This window comes from Pelecanus crispus, chromosome 3 (assembly GCF_030463565.1).
Source record: "Pelecanus crispus isolate bPelCri1 chromosome 3, bPelCri1.pri, whole genome shotgun sequence".
Classification (NCBI taxonomy): Eukaryota; Metazoa; Chordata; class Aves; order Pelecaniformes; family Pelecanidae; genus Pelecanus; species Pelecanus crispus.
The window spans coordinates 31,985,620-31,997,051 of NC_134645.1; the positions used below are offsets into that span (position 1 = coordinate 31,985,620).

General features: G+C 38.1%; 1 protein-coding gene across 2 annotated transcripts in view; it reads left to right on the forward strand.

Annotated features, from left to right (window-relative positions):
* The window catches only part of NVL (nuclear VCP like), a 43,772-nt gene that overhangs the window by 22,663 nt on the left and 9,677 nt on the right, over positions 1-11,432 (forward strand). For both annotated transcript variants that reach the window (XM_075706765.1, XM_075706766.1), the window contains exons 18-19: positions 377-476; positions 9,429-9,535. In XM_075706765.1, the coding sequence (XP_075562880.1) occupies positions 377-476; positions 9,429-9,535 (207 nt within the window). The remainder of the gene's footprint in view (positions 1-376; positions 477-9,428; positions 9,536-11,432) is intronic.

The following is an 11,432-nucleotide window of genomic DNA, read 5'->3' on the forward strand; positions in this document are numbered from 1 at the left end:
AGAACTCGCCCCTGCCCCCAACCTAAATAATGAGAAGTTTTGAGTGTTCTTGTTGAGATAGATGGGAGAATTGTTAGTATAAATATCTGTATGTACTACTTTAAGTGAGCCCTTCATCTTTAATGGAAAAGAAAAGGTTTGCCATGTGTTAAAATGTGTGGTGGGTGTATAGGTAGCATGAATTTGGGGTAGAAACAAGCTAAGACTATAACAGTAGAAATCCAGAATGCAGCTACATTAAAAGTGCGAAAAAGAAACTTTTTCTTTGGATAGTATTTCAGGGCAGGGAGCTAGTAGATCTTTTGTTTCTTTTACTTTGAAATATTCACATTCCCACTGTTTCCTCAATTTTCTTGACAAATTTCTCCTTTTAAAGTCAGGAGCCAGTGTCCGAGTAGTTAACCAGTTACTCACAGAGATGGATGGTCTGGAGAATCGTCGGCAGGTTTTCATTATGGCTGCCACAAACAGGCCAGGTAAGGACCCAAAAATCCTAAACGAGAAATCAGATGTCCTTGGTTTTCTTCTAATGAAATCATGTGTTCTTACATATTTGAATTCTATAACTAACCTTGTTCTGTACTTAAAATTACAGTGTCTCCTCAAATCCAAACCTTTTCTGATCAATTAATGTTTCACATTCTTGTGACAGTGTGAGATGAAGCAACCTCTTTAAAATGTGTCTTAAGTAGCACCTGATACCATTGCTGTAAAATGCTTTGAAAGACCTTTGACTTAATTGGGCTTTGGATTATCTCCTTGGAACATAAAAGAGCAAAAGAGAACTAAAACATAAATTATATATTTTTTTGCTGTTTGCTTTGGATAGAAAAATCAATGCAACCCTATAGTTTTTTGCTTCCCCCCCCCCTTGAGGCATCTGTCTCATGTTAAATTACTTTTCCATTTGCTTATCTTTTCCTTCCTGGGCTTCATGTTCCGAACTCTGTTCCCTCAGCCTGAAGTAATTCTGTTGTTCCCTCATGTTCTGTCAAGCTTTGATACTGACAGCTGTCTGTGCTCCCTTGCTGGCTCTTCAGTTTTTGATAGCTTTTGCAATTCCTGCAACATCATCTTAGTTAATAAGCTAAACACTGACATCTACTTTACAAACATCATGTGGTTTACAACCAACTTTCTGCCTCTTTTTTTTGTATTATGGAGAAGTCTTGTGTATACATAGCAAGAAACTTGTCTCTTCCTGAATTTGAACTCCATCTAGATGCTGAGAGTTAGGAGTAAAGGAATTTGTTGTCAGTATAGAAAGAAAACGTATGCATGAAGATGTTGCACTTCCTTGGTTATGAGCATTTTTCTGAATATTGCAACTGAAATTAAAACAGGGTTACTAGTCTATCTTGGTAAAACCATACTGGTGTAGGTACCAGAATTTTGGAAGGAACCTTTGCACCTTGGGTATTTATTTGGCAAATTACTGGTAACAACAAGATGCAGTTAGTTGCTTCATACCTGCATGTATTAAGTAAGGACAAGGTGTAGAATTCTGATGAGAAATGGCTTAACAGGGAAAAACAGTAGCGTAGCTATTTTGGATAGAAATTGGAAGATGAGAAAGTTAAAATACTTGACAGATTGCTTGGGTCCTATGGATTAAGGAATATTTGGTCTGAAATTACCTAAAACAGGCAACTATGAGGTGTGTTTGGTTTTTTCCAACGGTCAAAAAATTCAAAGATTTTGAGGAAAAATTTCCTGTCTCTTGAATTCTTTGCACCATGACAGACTATCAAGCCTTCTACATGGTGAAGTATGAGCAGTGATGCTTAAATCTATATCTGCTTGTAGAAATTCTTTGATTTAAAGTGGTAAGTTTTCCTGGCATGAGCTTGATGATTCTGACCTATCTAATCCAATGTAGAAAAGAGAATAAGGTTATACAATGTAGCACATCTATATATAGATACAGTTGGACATACCAAGGGTGTTAGTGCTAGTGTCATCAAGTTGCCTTAGGAAAAAGATCTCTCGCTAAATTAGTTATGCTTGTGCAAGCGTTTATTTCAAGCAGCCTTATTTTCTAAGTGTTTCTCAAGGGCTTCATATCTAATTGCTGATAACAGTAAACTCATCATTATCTCTGCCTGGTAGCTTGGGGTGTGAATTCCAACGCTTTTGAAGTTGAGGAAACATCCAGCTTGACTTCCTGCAGTGCCACCTCAGGTGTGCCACAGGTATACACGGGGCAAATACTTTTAGGGCCACTGTGTGTACATGGCACTGTTCTGAGCTAATGAGTCCTCTCATAGAGGCAGCTGAGTGTAAATAGTTTAGTAGCTTCGGAAGGGTCAGTTTAGAGTAAATGTTGCTCAGATGTTAATTTCAAGGTATGAATACTTGTGTATCGCAGGTTTGTCCTAACTCCCAGCTTTGTTGGGTTTCGATTTATACTGATTCAGTACTTGCTTACGGGTCTCATTTTTGTGCATATATGAAATAGACATCTGTGCAATTGTTAATCCATCCCTTTATACTAGATGCAGTTTTACCGTTATGTTGGTATAAAGTACCTCTGTAATGGTTTGGGGATTTTTCTTTTTCCAGTTTTAAAAAGTCATTGTTGCCTTATTCAGCTGCAGTAGATGTACTGTTTTACTGTACCAGAATAGTTAAAATTAGAAAACTTACCTGAGTAATGAGGGTTGAACTAATATTTGAGGGAAGCTGGGAACTTTGTAAGGCATGAACTCAGCAGTGTATTACTAGCCAGTGACATTGATGGGAAAAGTGAGTTTGAGGTAAATATACCAAATGTAAAGAAAATGCAAAGAAGGGGTAACAAATATAATAATCAAATCAAAAGGTATAAATGTATCTGCAAATTCTGTAAATGGAAATGAATTGTGTCTTGATAAAGGAGTTGTTTTGACAACACAATCAAATAATTCTTTCTGAATGGCAAAGCTTGGTACATCCAACTTTTGCTAGAGGCGGCAATTGTCTATGCAGTTTGGATGGGATGGATCTCTTGCTTCAGAGGAATATCAGCTGTGTGTACAAATAACACTTTGGATACATTTAAACTACAAACTTTTGCTGTGATGTCTGTATTTGTAAGCGTGAAGAAATATAGTTTGCAATTGATGAAGCTTTTATCAGAACAACTTTTACTGAAATTGTGGTTAGATTGGAGAAACTGATTTTTCTCTTGTGTAGTTTATTTGCTGTTGACGGGGCTTAGGAAGAGGCAGTGTTCACCAAATTAAGTTTTGCTAGTATGGCCTGAGTACCTAATAGGAGCACACTGCAGGTAGAGAACAGTGATGTCTATACTAGCAAAGCACTCTTACCGCCCTGAGAACGAAATGTCCAAGCAGAGACCTGTAGAAGAACCATAGATTATACTGGCTAGTATATTTAAATGATTCCTGCAAATAATAAAAGTTTTGGTGCCTGAAAAGCTCTTTTGCTTTAAGTCTGACATTTGCATGAAAGACTTTTCTGTCATAGTTATGTTGAATAGAGGTGCTGGGGGGTTGTGTAATATAAATCTAAAGAATACACGTGTCCCAGCAGAACTTCCTGAAATCTTCCACTGGGCCATGATTACGAAGTGTGAGATTTCATCTTTTTTAATCGATTTTAGTATAATTTAATAGAAGAGAAAATAGCTTTGCAAGATGCTTCTTTTTTAGGATGCTTGTATGCATGGTAGCGTTTACGGTTGGTTGCTGTTACTGCTCATGACTATTAGCATATGTTGTCAGTATTGTGGTCCCAGAGACCATAGTGCCAAAAGAAGAGTTTTCTCTCATAAAAATATTATCATTATAAAGAATAATAGTACTAGCAGTAGGGTAGTGGTGGCTCACCCAGTTTTGGCATCAAGGTATGTTCCTGGCACAGTTGTTCCAGTGAGGCGGTAGCACCTGTGACAAGGTATTTTTGTGAAATGGTGGTGTTTTATGTACCCTGTGGCTGAAGACTGCCAAATTTTTTTTTTTTTTTTATAACAGCCTTTAAGGACTTGGAACACTAAAATTCCCATTTTGCCAAAAGGGCAGGCACAATAGATTGGTTCCTTTGTTTACCATATACAATCTGCAAGTAGTAATTCTTATTCTGGCAGTGCTGAAATAAGCCTTTGATCTGTCCTTAAAAGCAGGATATTTTAATGTTTTTTGCACTTCCTCAGTGACTTTGAAAGTCCTCTGTAGATCTTTCTTAACTACTGCTAAATCAGCAGGGATGCAGTATTCCCAACTCAATCTCTTTCCAACTAAATGCAGAACCAATGTCAAACTTTGTCTGAAGAGGATGAAACTTTTAAAGCATTCAATGTCATTAAAAAGAGAGAGATTAAAAAAGAGGCAGAAATGTCATGTCCCGTTAGAAACTTTATGGGTCAGGATAATTATATTCTTTTTTAGTGTACTTCCTTCCCCAAATCCAAGACTAAATACTTACAAAACCATCAAGCGCTACTGTTAACTAAGGTCTGTAATTTCCCACAATTTTCTAGTTACCAATGTGAGTTTCAGTATTGGATGCTGCTGCTTTCTGCTCTTTTCTTACTTCCCTAGGCTTTGAACATTTATACACTCTTTAGAGAAATGCTGACCAAGGCATCAGCAACATTTACCATGGGATCTGTGGAACTGTATGTAACCTGAGGAAACAGACAAGAAATCAGTGAAATGCTACAAACTGATAGTGATTTAAGCTTGACATAAATTGTGATGATGTCTTTGCTTTTATTCATGGTCTTTTTCTCTAGCTTTTTAAAGTTAATTCTTGCAAAATTCCCTTTCTACTGTTATCTCAGAGCATGGTCCTAGTTTCAGTGAGTTTTATTTTTCTTTAGCAAGTTTTTGTTGGTTTTCTAGAGCTATTCACCAAAACCACATGTTTTGAAACACAGTAAAAAAATAATCTTCAGTCTCTGACAATAGTTACAGTTTTGGTTTGGGTTCTTTGTTTGTTATGTTTATACCTGTTTATACATGTTGCTGAATTAAAGGCAAGATAAGATCTAAGAAAAGCACCTAATATGTGAGGCAGGGAACAATTTCTTCCATCATAGTTCTAATTCACAGAAATTATATTTCTGCGTTTCAACAGCCCTTGCATGTTACATATCTTTTACAGTAACTTTAGTGGAGTTTGTTGTGTAGGAGCAAAGTTGTTAACTGCAGTGTTATCGGGAGTCTCAGAAAACTGTTTAGGGCTTCTGAGCCTATGTTCCAGAACGTCACAAATGTGAGGACCTAGATCTTGTATACTTCAAATATAATTTTAAAAGCTGTAGTGAGTATAGGAGAAGTTTGATGGACTCAGCACAATAGTTGTTGTTGCTGGTATGCACTGAACTTTCATAAACATTGACTCTTGTATAGTTGAGATAAGACATGAATAATCAATTGGAAATGAGTGTGACTAAATAAAATAGATTTTATTATAGGACAATAGAATGTCGCATTATAGGGATGCATGCAAAGATATTTTCAATAGAATTTAATGAAGAGGATTAAAGTTTGCAGTAGTGTGGAGAACAGTGTAGCAAACTGAAATATTACATAATTCTCTAGAGGTAAGTGCCTGTTTTAACCTTTAAAAACAAAGCAAGGAATGGATGTACTCTAAATGTCATCTTATGCAATTGTGCCAAATTATTTGGAAAATGGTACTACTGTCTTCTAAGGACATAGTCATAGAATCATTTAGGTTGGAAAAGACCTTTAAGATCATCCAGTCCAACCATTAACCTAACACTACCAAGTCCACCACTAAAGCAATTCAGGGTAGAGTAGCAATTTCGTGTTTCCTGGCTTGGTGGCTGGATTATTTTTTAATGAAAGTAAAAACTAGGAATCATAAAGGTTGGAAAGGATCTCTAACATCATCAGCCCAATCATCAATCCAACACCACCATGCCCACTAAACCATGTCCCAGAGTGCCACGTCTACCTGTTTTTTTGAACGCTTCCAGGGATGGTGACTCCACCACCTCTCTGGGCAGCCTGTTCCAATGCTTGACTACCCTTTCTGTGAAGAAATTTCTCCTAATACCCAATCTAAACCTCCCCCAATACAGTTTCAGGCCAATTCCTCTCGTCCTATCACTAACTACTTGGGAGAAGAGACCAACAGCCACCTCACTACAACCTCCTTTCAGGTAGCTGTGGAGAGCGATAAGGCCTCCCCTCAGCCTCCTCTTCTCCAGACTAAACAACCCCAGTTCCCTCAGCCGCTCCTCATAAGACTTATGCTCCAGACCCTTCACCAGCTTCATTGCCCTTCTCTGGACATGCTCCAGCACCTCAATGTCCTTCTTGTACTGAGGGGCCTAAAACTGGATGCAGTATTCCAGGTGCGGCCTCACCAGTGCTGAGTACAGGGGGATGATCACTTCCCTGCTCCTGCTGGCCACACTATTCCTGATACAAGCCAGGATGCTGTTGGCCTTCTTGGCCACCTGGGCACACTGCTGGCTCATGTTAAGCTGGCTGTCGACCAAGACCCCCAGGTCCTTTTTGGCCAGGCAGCTTTCCAGCCACTCTTCCCCAAGCCTGTAGCGTTGCATGGGGTTGTTGTGCCCGAAGTGCAGGACCCAGCTGTTGGCCTTGTTGAACCTCATACAGTTGGCCTCGGCCCATCAGTCCAGCCTGTCCAGATCCATCTGCAGGGCCGTCCTACCCTCAAGCAGATCGACACTCCCACCCAGTTTGGTGTCATCTGCAAACAAGACTGTCAACACCGTTGACTGTGTCGGAAAACCAAGACAGAAAATTATTAACTGGACATTTCTCTTAATAGAAGTATATTCTCTCCGTGAGAAAACTGTTGGAAAATAAGTGTTGTGTGTTATCATGTTTCCATGTTTCACTTTCAAACTTGACAGATAATTATAGGCTTTGAAAGAGGTATCTATGATAACTACCTTAATTTCATTAAAGCATTAAATGTATCTAAAATTAGTTGACTCTGTGCTGTTTAGGTAAGTTTCGAGATAATAGATATGGAGAGAACATTATGATTTATCAGGATGGAATGCTTTGAAATTCCTAAAAGGGGAGCATTACTCAGTTCTTTAAACAGATATGAAGTGCATCTAATGAGTGAGTTTGACCAATGAGGAAATACTAATTTCTGTGTTAGGTGACTTCAGTTTTCAAGAACTTCAGGCCCAGGCCTGAACCAGCAGAGTGAAGTGAATGGACTCATGAGGAGGTGGGGAGTGTAGATCTGTGTTTTGAACTTTGGTATGGTCTTCTCATTGTAAACCACCATAACTGCAGCTTATTGAGTTAGTATAAGTTGTGGCAACTCTTTGAAGGGGGGCAATGTAATCATTTACATACAAATGGATGAATGCATCTTTAGACTGGATTGCTGACTTTGTATCATTGGACAAATAGCGTGGCAAGTGCCATGTTCTCAGGATGCAAAATGGAAGCAGTATTTTCCATATCAAGCTTAATATTTTCAAAGAGCTTTTGAAACTTTAGAATGGGAAGTTACAAGTGCATGGTATTGTAATGCAATCCCTATTGAGAGTATTTGTTTTGATGTTTGTAACTGATCTGTTGAGTGAACTTTGTCATCTCATCTTAATAACATGGCAAGACTTCTGTCCACAGAGACACAAAACCAGGAAAGTGTGCTTGTGCCAAGAGCAAGATAAAGTATCATATAGCACTATGCACAGATGTATAAGAAAGATGTTTTTGTCTAGGCCTGCCATGGCAGGGATCCTGTTTAACCCTTGTCTCATCTGGTCTGGATTAAATTAATACATCAAGTTCTTCCTCTTCTCACCATCCTTGTTGCATTCACAGTAGCTATTTTTTGCCTACATAGATGCCTCTGGTCATGACTGCAGTATCTTCGGAAAAAATTGCTTTTGTCCAAGAAAAAGATAGTGGAGAAATTTTTAATGTATGCATCTCATTCTACTTTTTGTTCTTTAAGCATAGGTGAGAGAGTAACTTGAACAAAACTATGCACATCTTTAAAAAGTGAATCAATACTGTGTTGTGGTAGGATCAGGTAGCTGGAGTCTTGGCAGAGTTAAGCAAACTTTTTTCATTTGCAAAAAAGAGATAGCTGTGCTTCCATGCTACTGGTTTGGGTGGGGTTTTTGTTTGGGTGGGGTTTTTTTTTCCCCCTTCTAAATATCTGTATAGTAAGGATTAACGGCTTGCTTTTTCCCAGTTCTTCACCTTTAATACACATGAATGCACATAGTTTGTCTGTTAGCTACATTTCAGCAAGAAGATGTAATGATTATAAGGGTGTTGACAGCTTCATTTGGAGTCCCTGATAGTTTCCAGCTTAAGGTTTGGGTGTAACTTTCAGCTGTTACTTTTGGGAAAGGTTCGTGCAATAGCTACCTAAACATCTATAGAACTTACAGACTTCAAAAAAGTCTGTTATATATATATTTTTCTTTGTATCTCCTGTGGGTGCTTTTTTGACTTTGCTGTTCATGTTACTGTAGTATGTAGGATATGGTTTATTAGAATCCCTTGGTGAAATAGAGCAAGTAATACCATCATCATTTTTGGTAGGTGGGGAAATGGGGCATCAAGAAGCATTTAGAAACATCATCCAGGCAGTTCGTGCTGAAATATGGATAGGAATTGAGGTCTTTCCTGGGTTATATGCCCTGTTTGTTGTTACACCAGTAGTCCTTAGTATTTATATCCTGATTTACTGATTGTGGAAGTTTGGTATTGAAGCCTGTGGTGCTAAAAGGCTGCTAGACATTTCTATTACATTTAGGCTTTGAATGGTTTTCTAGAAACATTTGTGATGATTTTTGGTTTCTTACTTCTCCACACAGTAAAATTCGGAGTCTGTAATTCTTCCTGGGAAACAAATTCTGTACTTTGCAGCTCTGTCTTGTGTTTTCATGGGTTTCCTATTTTGCCATTCAGAGAATTAATAGGTAGTAGAAATGCAAATTACCAGTAAAATTAAGTTTACTTATGAGCGCTTATGATTGGCCCTGTATACTTGTTATTCTTAATTTATCACTGTGCCTTTCAAGCAGATTTGCAACAGTTAATACAGGTAGAGTTCCTTACAATAGAAAAACTGGAAGCATTTTTTTCCCTTGTTATGAATTAATGCGGAATGACAGTAAACATGTTCTAGTACTGTATTGCCAAAGACAGTGTTGTCTTCATTTGTGAAGAGATGAAACTGGTATTTATGAGCCATCTTTGAGCAGATGCAGCTTAACTGTACTAGGAAATAGAGGCTCCTACTAGACAGAGATGAAACTATTTCAATCAGGTATTTCAATGGTCAGAGCTTCACATCATGGCACAAATGATTCTTTGAATCTAGGTACCAGTATGCATATATTCCTTCCCATGTGTACACTTTCCTAAGGGTGTATCTCATTTCTGGATAACTTTGTCTTTTTTTGTTTTGTTTTGTTTTGTTTTCCCCCCCTCTGTAAGATATAATTGACCCAGCTATCCTGCGTCCTGGTAGACTGGATAAAACACTTTACGTGGGTTTGCCACCACCTGAAGATCGACTTGCTATTTTAAAGACCATCACCAAAGTGAGTATTTGGAAATAAATCCTTACCTTGAAGCTTGGTGAAATTATTTAATACAAATTAAATTTTACAGAGAATTGCAGGATCCTGTCTCATGAAACACGTGAGGTCATAAAAATAAACCATCAGCCACATCTGCTGTTAAATTTGTTGCGAGACTGCAAGGGGTTGATAAGGCTTGTAAGGCAAACCTGTTAAGCATAGAAACTGCTGCCTTTATAGTCGCAGTTTGAACAGATTTAATTAAAAGATTCCTATCTGTGTGAGTAATGGGCCTAGAAGTGTTTTGTAAGCTTTTTTGGGGGGGTTCCACACATTCACCAAAATGATTCACTAGTTCCAGCTGTATTTGCTCAACAGTAATTGTGACACTTAACTGCCTTTAGGATTAAAGGAAGCTTGTGATGATAGGGGTTGTGGGTCAAAGTAAATGTAAAAATGTAAAATACCTGTCTTCATGGGTCCTCCCTGTGGTTAATGGCACATTCTACCACTTCAGAGATTTGGATTATAGAATTCTATTTCAGTATTTCTCTAAGTATGGTATGGCAGTAATTAAGGCCTTGAAGAAAGAACCTACAAAGCATTATGAATTACTCAGATATTTCCTACTTTTTCCAGTAGAGCAGCATTGATTGTTAAGAGCAGGTGTCCTATCAGAGTTTTTTTTTTTTTGAATCATAGAGCTGGAGAGGAGACCAAGTCTTCACTATAGAGAAAAGACAGCGCTATATTATGAAAAGTGTGGCAAAAAATATTTAGCAAATTTTTTAAAAAGATAATTCAGACTTGCATAAGCATAAAGTTGTGGTGTAGGCAATAGTTAATCCCATAGGAGAATTCAGAAAGTGAGGACTCATTCAAACATGTCCTTTCATGCCAAAAGAGTTGTTCAAAAGTCAGGCTCTCATTACAAATCGAGGATGTCAGACTTTCCTTCATTTGTTCTGTGCATTGCTTCATGGAGAAAAAAATGTAAGTATGACTCCATTTGCTATTAGCAGTAGATCAGTTTATTGTTTATAAGTTTTATAAAAATATTTTGGTTAAAACTTTTTACAATCCTATTCTTGAAGATGGTTGCCTTTTAAAAGACCTAGAGAGAATTTGAGTGTAACATCCATGAATCATTCTTCAAACGTACTGTAAGGGATTACATTTTTTATTTTACCAATTTATTTTTAAAGATAACTCAAAGTGTTCTTTAAAAATTGGGTTTATATGATTGGTCTGACTTAATACAAACAACCTTCTTCTGGAGGAAGTGGGTAGTAAGGGTCAGTCACTAGACTGTCTAAACAGAGCAGAAGGATTCTGGTACAGAGTTTACATCTCTGTTTTTTAACATACAGGTGTTGAGCCTTGCTCACCCTAGTTTTTGCTGGAGGATCTTTGGAGATTTCTAACTGTCTCAAGTGTTCTCACTGTACTTAGTGGTGTAGGAAAATAGTGCAGCAAAGCTCGGTGCAAGACTTCATGGGAGTGGAAGGTGGCATTAAACAAAACTGATTTCTTTCACTGTCTCATAGATTTTACTTGCTCACACTCTCACAGCCAGATACAGTCACCAGGATGCATGCATCCAAGTGGTAGGGCCAGGATCACTTGTGTGCAACACCAAGGGTAAGGAACTCTGTGTTGAGTCCTTACTTCATCTCTTGGCTTCCTCTTTTCTGGTGATGACAGACTGGTTGTTAGAGAGAACTGTTTTCTAGATTCCTTTTAAGAATCAAACAGTTCAGAATCGTGCTTCCTTCAGCTGCCATAAATCTTGGGCAAGGTTGCTGGAAAATGTCTTTGCTCCCTTCTCTGGGAATCTTTGTGTCTACAGTCTGTCTTCCTGTTGGGATAACACCAAGAGGAGTGGCACATGTGATGTGGTAACCTTGTCATCATCCTG